Here is an 8,611-nt window from a genome sequence, read left to right as displayed (position 1 = left end):
AGGAGCATGGTGTGCAACAGACACTTGCGAAGAGGAGCATTCTAAGCAGTAGAGACTCCACTAAGCAGATTGTGCAGGTAACGACGAAAACTTCAAACGCTGGTTTTGAACGTTCTTGGAAGTTTTACGTGCTAATTCTTCGTAATACTCGCACGTGCCTCTAATTATTTTTTCATTTCAAGACACAAATGTCCACAAAGGCGCAGAGCGGGCATTGTGACGGCCCAACGTTTGAAGGCGGTCATAATGAAGAGGTACAGGGTAACATAATTTCCTTTGATGCAAGCAGAAGGATCATTGGCAACAAAAGCATTGGTGTTCAAGGATTCGGTACGGTTTGCACAAGCAAGAAGAGCCCAATGACAAAATCAAACATAGGAGGAATAAAATTTATCGTACAGCAGCACCAGAAAGCAATACAGGTGACAGCAAATACGAACGTGCAACAACATTTAAAGCAAATGTATATTTTTTGTGAGCAATTTTTCCTTTGTTTTTGCCTGGTATATATAAATTATAGTATCTTGCACACGCAGGTGTACGAGCAAGGAAGCAAGTATCACGGTAGTCCATGGTTCAATGAGAACATAAGGCAAGGTCCTTTGAAAGGATCACCTGTGGCGTTCAACATGAGGGGTCCTTCCAAAGGATCTCCGATGGCATTCAGAATCGTCAGCGAAATCACCAATGCACGGAGGTTGTCGCCAAGTTTTGCTGGACAAGAGAGGCATGGGAAAACAAAGGTGATGTCAGAACTATGCTTTTTCAGTTCAACACACAGAGATTTTGATGGAAGGACAGGGTAAAGTGCAAAACAGGGGGACGGCTGTCCGTTTGGTATGGCTGTTTGTGCAGTTGTTCTCCTATATAGGATGCTACAAGAAGCACTGTTGCTGTGCCTCTCTTGTTGTATGGTGCAAACAGAAGCACAGCTGTGCCTCCGGTCCAGATGTATGTGTAGCATATTCACATCCGTGCTGCTGGGTATAATTTGAACATTGCCTCTGGTATACCACTTATGCTTGGTGAAGAGGCACGGTTCTGGTTTTGGTATACCAGATGAGCCCTGATGAATCATATAGATGTTTTGTTTACAAATTTAAAAAAATGTATATGCTGCTCTGGACATCTAATTTTGTTTCGTGCCATGTGTTCAGGACTTGGCGGAGGGGATAACAGATGAGGCAAAGAAATATCATAGTTCTCCATCCATTTTGAAGGGAACACAACGTTCACAGCAGCAAGTAGCGTACAACGCCAGCACGGATTGCATGGTAGAAGCAGCATAGTACCTTGGATGCACGAGTGCCGGAGAAACAGGGAGCAACATTGCATAATGTGACAGTGGAGAAGCAGAATCATTTATGGATTTGACTGTGCCATGCCTAAACGACGCTATTGCATGTGACAAACAACAAAGCAGCAACAGCTCCGCTGTAAGTGGACCTGTGACTGGCGACGAAACTGATGTCGTCAGAAGTGAATGCGATCAGACGAACGAAGACACAATAGACAGAATCATCATGGTGCCGGCGACTATTGTAGAGAAAGAAATGGATGACATGTTCAAAGAAGGCATATACCCAACGATTCAGGAGGTTACTGAAGCACTCGAACCAGAGGGTGGTATGGTATTCAGATCATTGGATGAGTGCTTTTTCTGTTTCTGCAGATATGCGAGAAGGGTTGGCTTTGCTGCCAAGCGATCAACGAGCAGAAGATCGACATATGATGGGCAGCTTGACAAGCAGGTGTTTCAGTGCACCAAGGAAGGGCAGAATAAAACAACTAAGAGACATGTTAAGGAGAGAAGGAGCAACTTCTTCATTCGGACAAGCTGCCCAGTCCAAATAACAGCCAAGAGGGATACATATAGGAGGAAATGCTATCTGAAGAACGTGCGCCTAGAGCACAACCACCAACTTCACCCATCTGATTGGATGCTGAAGTTCATGAGATGCTATAAGAAGATGACACCTCAGGAGAAATTCGTTATACAAGTGCTGCAGAAGGCGAGGTTAGAACCAAGGAAGGTTATGCAGATTTTTACTACCATGGGGAAACCGAGGCGAGAAATTATGTTCGACATGATTGATATAAGCAACATTGCATGCCGGGAATGGGCTGGAGAGCGCAGTACTGATATTGAGGACACCATGAAACTATTTGCCGATATGTAGAGGCGGAGGCCGGGATTCCACCATGTGGAAGAGACAGAGAATAATGTAGTGCAGAGCCTGTTCTGGACAGACTCCTTGTGCAAGATGAATTATGATCTATATGGAGATTTCGTGTCTTTTGACACGACATTCTCCACCAATATATATGGCTTGCCATTTGCACCAATCATAGGTGTCGACAACCATGGATCGACCGTCCTGTTCGGAGTAGGCCTTTTGAAGGATGAGAAAATAGGGTCATTAGAAAGCTCCTAAGCACGTTTGTTGAGGCAATGGGAGGAAAACAGGCGAAATACATAATAACAGACCAGGACCAGGCGATGAAGACTACAATAAAGGAAGCTCTTCCGAGGACGAGGCACAGGTTCTGCTGGTGGCATATTAGTAAGAACATGAAGGAAAATAACGCAGCAGTGTTTGCGCAACACCTAGGGATGTATGATGATTTATTTCGAATCATCAAAAACTCACTAGATCAAGATGAGTTTGAGCGTTCCTGGAAAGCAGCAATTTCTGGGCACAAGGCGGAAGGCAACAAACACCTGAACACGCTATGGGAACTCCGGAATTTCTGGGTGCCGGCCTACTTCAAGGACTGCTTCTATCCTTTCTCGTCAACAACCACTCGCAGTGAAAGCACGAATTTGATGTGGAAGAATTACGTCGACCACAGGGACACTAGAAAAAGGTTTGTTAATGCGTATCACATAATTCAGCAAAATTTCCTCGCGACGCTTGACAAGAAAAGACACCGAACAAAAGAGAAGGCACCATCACTAGAGACGGGTTTTCCGATTGAAAGACAAGCAAGTGAAGTATACACGAATGAAATTTTAAGGAAATTCCAGCTGGAGCTACGGAACCGGACATACTACAAGTGCTCTGACTTGGCAAAGGGGAGGCATTATTTTTTAAAAAGGATTATTGAGCCTGGAACAAAAGAGTGGAAACCATATCCAGGCGAGGAATTTGACAGGTCTGAGTTTAGGGTAGATGTGGATGAGCAAAAGGAAATATACAATTGCAGCTGCAAGAAAATGATTACGGATGGCATTCAGTGCTGCCATGTGCTTAAGGTGGTGGACCAAACAGGCATGATTGATAAACTTCCAAAATCCTTCATCGTTCCCAGATGGACCAGGAATCTATCAGAGAGCCTGAAAGTTCTGTCTACAAGTCAAGGTGATAGCATGACCGCACAAGACGATGAAACTATGAGATTTGGCCTCTCTTACGCTGAGTTGTCGGATATCTGTTCAAATGCTTGCAGAAAAGAGAAGGCATACAGTGTGCTGCGTGAGTGTATGCTAGATATGAAAATAAAAGTCATGGCGGCACTTGCTGAGGAACCAGACACAGGCATTCTTGCCGAAACTCTCAAGAACCCTCCCATGAGTGGCTCAAAGAGCACAAAAAAGGAGATCGAATCAAAGCTAGTTCTGAGAAGAAAGGAAAAGGCAACAAAGCCGCATCCAAGTGCGGCCGTTGTGGAGTAAAGGGTCACAGGAAAACAAACTGCCCGGGAAACCCAGAAGTCCAGGAGAGGATGAGGATTGCAGAGGAGAAGAGGAAATCACAGCAGGAGAAGAGGGCAAGGTCAATGAAATGGCCGAAAACACCGACAACACCAAGCCCAGGAGGAAAACGTCAGACGCCAGCAACTCCAACGACCCCACTGACACTAGGGAGCATTTACCAAAGTCTTGCATCTACGCCAGAATCGAACATCACACAAGCCAGGCACACAGAATGCACGCAGGACAAGGCACGGAGTTTGCATAGTCCATTTCCAGAAAGAAAATATTTGAGTGGAGACTTTTTGGTACCAGAGAACAGTACGAACAGAAAAATTAAAAGGTAATAATGCAGCTTAAACAGGACGTAAGCAAAAAACAGTGATGACCGCAATCTTTCGCTTTGTTTTTATGTATGTATATTAATTTTACAGGTAAATAGGTTGAATAGCTACGCACAAGAGTGGGGTTGCACAAGGGTGGACAAGGAAGAATGGACCGCTGAACATTCAAAAACAAGGCCGCACGTGGAACGATGAAATAGCAAGCGATCGGTGAGGATGGCGGGCGGGTGTCCATTGTTTATTTTTTCGTGCTGTGGTTATAAGAACGGCTTGTAAGTTAATTTGCTGCAGTTATATAAACAAAACAAATTTAAGTAAGAATGCATTTTGCTTCTTTATGTATTTTTACTCGACGGAGAAAAATATCAGAGGCACAGGTTTCCTTGTTATTTTCCGCAGCCGCGTTGGTTTCTGAATGTGGATGTTGTAAGCATACAAGCATGCTTCTCTGCTGCGTGATAGATAGATAAAAATAAACTGAAGGGTACAGGCAGCCACGGCCATGCCACTCGTGAGTGTTCAACCGTGACTCTCACGGTTGCATGGTCACGCCCGCCGTTATGGAACGCAAACATTTTTAAGCACAAAATCTGGGTCATGCTTCTGGGGCCGCATAACCGTGGCTTTCGTGGTAACGGTGCCTCGCCTGTGCTCACGCCTGTTCTTCTGTTATGAATGCATGTCTGTAAGTAATTGAAATATAGAGCACATAACCTTGCTTGCGATGCGTGTCCAACCGTGCCTCATGTGCCTTCACGCCGTGTTTCCTTCACGGTTGTGTTTGTTTTTCTGTTTCACAAATGGATATAGTGCCTGGCAGTAGGTTCACGTTGTTTCCTTTGAGAGAATCACGTCTTTATGTGCTACTGAAGCACATAGAACAGTTCGCGTCGTATCACTTCATGACCGTTGTGTGGTACGTGGCAAACCGTGCGTTTGCCATGGTCGTGCTTGTGTGACAGGTAGAACAGTGCGCCTCGTATCACTTTCCTACGAAGGCATGATCGTGTGTGTGGTTGCTGACAAACCGTGGCTCTGCCATCGCTTCACTTGCTTGCTTTTGTCTGTGAGCTTTTCGGCAGAATCATCTGCAAGGCAGAGGCACGACATTGAATCTACTTATCTTTGAAACATCTTTATAGTTACTTAATTGTCAACGTGCCCGTGGAAAATTTTGCTGCTTACAAAGGCAAGATGACTGTACAATCGTGTTTCCAGCGTCGAACAGATTCTTTAAAGTAATGTGTGCAGTAAATAATTAAATCACGGAGGGGCACGCTCATGCCTGGTCTGCGTGTTCAACCGTGCATCTCGTACCTTGAAAGCCGTGGCTCAATTTAATGTTTCAAGCAGCCACCGGCCATTTACTTGTTATGAGTAGTAATTAACCCGGACCTTCATGGTAATTAATGTGGACCCCTCCGCTCCCCGTCATGGGTATTTAAGTCGTTTCATGGGTCGACAGGATGTAATCCATTTCTCCAGATCCACCTCAGTGAGCATTGGTCGTGGGCGGTGCCACCCCAGCAATGGAGGTGGAGATGGAAAGCGCTGCTCATAGCATCAAGAGGTCGAGAGTGGCGCCACCGGCGATGCCGCCTTCTGGTGGTGTGCTGGTCGTCAGAGGGGATGGAAGCGGCGACCGTGCTCCCTCTTGATCGTAGGAGGAAGAAGAGGGATGTCATGCGGACCGCATCAGCGATCTCGCCGACGCCGTCCTAGGTGAGATCATCTATCGTCTTCCCATCAAGGAGGGAATCCGTACTCGAATCCTCGCACGTCGCTGGCGCCCTTTATGGCCCATCGCTCCTCTGAATCTCGACTGCCGCGAGATCTCTGTCTCTCGTCTTTTTAACGGTGGAGAAATAGTTCATATCGAGTCCATATCTCAGCTGTCCTTCTTCACCAAGGAGCGCGTTCGCAAATGTTATTCCGGAACGCGGCTCTGTCGAAATCCTGTCAGTAATGTTGTCAGTCTTCCGGAATCCATTCTGTCCGGCCATGCTGGCTCGGTTAGCCGCCTCTCTATCCCGGCGTGCTACCTACAGTGCAGACCCTCCATTGTTGATGCCTGGCTCTGGTCCTAGAAGCTGAACAATATCCAGGTTCTTGAGTTCTACTACCTCTTCCCAGGATTTTTGAGGCAAGACATAACACTACTGGATCTATGCACTTCAACTACGCCCTCGGCACCGGAGTCCATGTTTCGGTTTTCCTCCTCTCTCCACACCCTCGCCTTTGCTCTTTGCCAAATACCAGACAATTACGTAGGGACGCTTAAGCTACCACTGGTGAAAAGACTCTCACTTGTGGAAGTTGATATATCAGACGCCTCGCTGCAAAGCATAATCCACTCTAGTTGCCCTGCACTTGAGTCTCTCCTGCTTGTTTGCAATAGAGGAGGTCGTCGAGTCACAGTAAACTCGTCTAACCTTGTAAGCATTGGCATTTGTTGTCCACACGGAGAACTCATTATTGAGGATGCCCCTTCGCTTCGACGGTTGATTATTGATTGTATGGTCGACGACTGTTCGATAACCGTTGCCTCTGCAAATAAACTGGAGACGTTGGGTGAATTCGTGTTCGTGTCTCACTCGACGTGTCTTGAGGTACTGACTTTCCTTCATACTGGAACAGGGCTGCACTTGTTCTGATGTTTGTTCTATTAATTTGATGGTCTATGTTCTATTCTTCATGCAGAGTCAGGACATGGAGGTAACCGTTGTCTCTGCGTCTGAACCGTATACATGTCGTCTCACGTGTCTTGAGGTATTGAGTTTTCACGATACTTCCAGCTTCACTTTGTTTGTGAGGAAACAAGTTTTATTTCATCCAACCTTTATTCTATTAGTTTTGTGATCCATCTTCTGTTAATTTTCATCAAGGGTTTGGAGGCAGTCAGTCTAACAACAATGCATTAATCTGTCAAGACCTTGTGAAAGTGTTGGTTATCGACTAGAGGGGGGGGGGAGTTAATAGGCGATTTTTATGAAAGTCTTCAAAACATGAGAGTTTCGAAGACAAACAATAGAAATGAACCTATTGATATGCAGCGGAAGTTATACTACACTAGGCAAGCCATAGTCAGGTATTCAATGAAGTGAAAGTGCGAAGACTAATAGCAGCTAGGTAGTACTCATCAGGATGGAAGATGGTATGAAGCCAAACAATGATAGAAGTCACACAGTGAAGACAAATAGGTAAAGCAAACAAGCAATGACTTCACGAAGACACACTGTAAGTAAAGAGAGGGAGAGGATAGAACCAGTCACTTGTTGAGGACACATGATTTGTTGGACCTGTTCCAGTTGCTGTGACAACTGTACGTCTGGTTAGGGAGGCTGAGATTTAACTCAGAAGACCGCGTCTTCACCTTATTCCCCTTGAGATAAGGACACCCAGTCCTCGCCCAATTACTCTGGTAAGTCTTCAAGGTAGACTTACAAACCTTCACAAACTTCGTTCACCGGCGATCCACAATGACTCTTGGATGCTCAGAACGCGACGCCAAACCGGCTGGAGGATTCACAGTCCTCAAGTGTAACAAGTCTTCAGGTCACGCGGACAGAAAGACTTCAGTGACGCCTAACACTCTTTGGCTCTGGGTGTTTGGGCATTGTCCTCGCAAGGATTTCTCTCTCTCAAAAGCTCCGAAGGTGGGTTGCTCTCAAACGACAAAAGCCATGCACTAACTCTGAGCAGCCACCAATTTATGGTGTAGGGGGTGGGCTATTTATAGCCACTAGGCAACCCGACCTGATTTGTCCAAAATGACCCTGGGTCACTAAGGAACTGACACGTGTTCCAACGGTTAGATTTCAAACACACCCGGCAACTTTACTTGGGCTACAAGTAAAGCTGACTCATCCAGCTCTGGATAAGATTTGCTCTCATAGTCTTCACTCGAAGACATAGGATTTTGGTTGAGCATCACTTCAGTCACTCTGACTTTGTTCACTGGGACCCCACTTAACAGTACGGTGGTTCCTACGACTCAACAAGGAAGAAAAGGAAACAACGAAACAACTAGGTCTTCGCGCTCCATAGTCTTCACGCAATGCCTTCTCTTGTCATAGTCTTCAATGTGAATATCTTCACATACCACCATCGTCTTCAATGTCTTCATACATTTTTAGGGGTCATCTCCGGTAGGTAAACCGAATCAATGAGGGACTACTACCTGTGTTATCCTGCAATTCTCACAAACACATTAGTCCCTCAACCAGGTTTGTCGTCAATACTCCAAGACCAACTAGGGGTAGCACTAGATGCACTTACAATGTCCCCCTTTTTGGTGATTGATGACAAACTGGTTGAAGTTTTCAACGGGGATAAAAGTATGTGAAATTGTAAAGGATAGAGGTATTGTCTTCGTAAGTAGCAAAAGGCTCCCCCTGAAGATGTGCATATAGGTAATTTGCTTTTGGAATGCAAATGCACATGGCAGGTTGTACTTGTGGAGATCCTCTTCAACTTATGAAGACAAATCATCATGCATGATTTGATATAACAAGGATAATGACATGCATAATGAGAAATGGGCGTCTGCAAAATGACTAAGTGCGGAATTTAT

The 8,611-nt window shown here is 45.5% G+C and overlaps 1 protein-coding gene across 1 annotated transcript; it reads left to right on the top strand.

Moving 5' to 3' along the window:
* The first annotated feature begins 2,452 nt into the window (after positions 1 to 2,452).
* LOC109762710 (protein FAR1-RELATED SEQUENCE 5-like) lies at positions 2,453 to 3,676 on the top strand. Its single transcript, XM_020321586.1, has one exon. It carries the CDS (start codon positions 2,453 to 2,455, stop codon positions 3,674 to 3,676), a length of 1,224 nt encoding a protein of 407 aa, XP_020177175.1.
* The last annotated feature ends 4,935 nt before the right edge of the window (positions 3,677 to 8,611 follow it).

This window comes from Aegilops tauschii, chromosome 7, assembly GCF_002575655.3.
Source record: "Aegilops tauschii subsp. strangulata cultivar AL8/78 chromosome 7, Aet v6.0, whole genome shotgun sequence".
NCBI lineage: Eukaryota > Viridiplantae > Streptophyta > Magnoliopsida > Poales > Poaceae > Aegilops > Aegilops tauschii.
The sequence above is the reverse complement of the archived record's forward strand: the minus strand, read 5'-3'. Positions and strand labels throughout refer to the sequence as shown.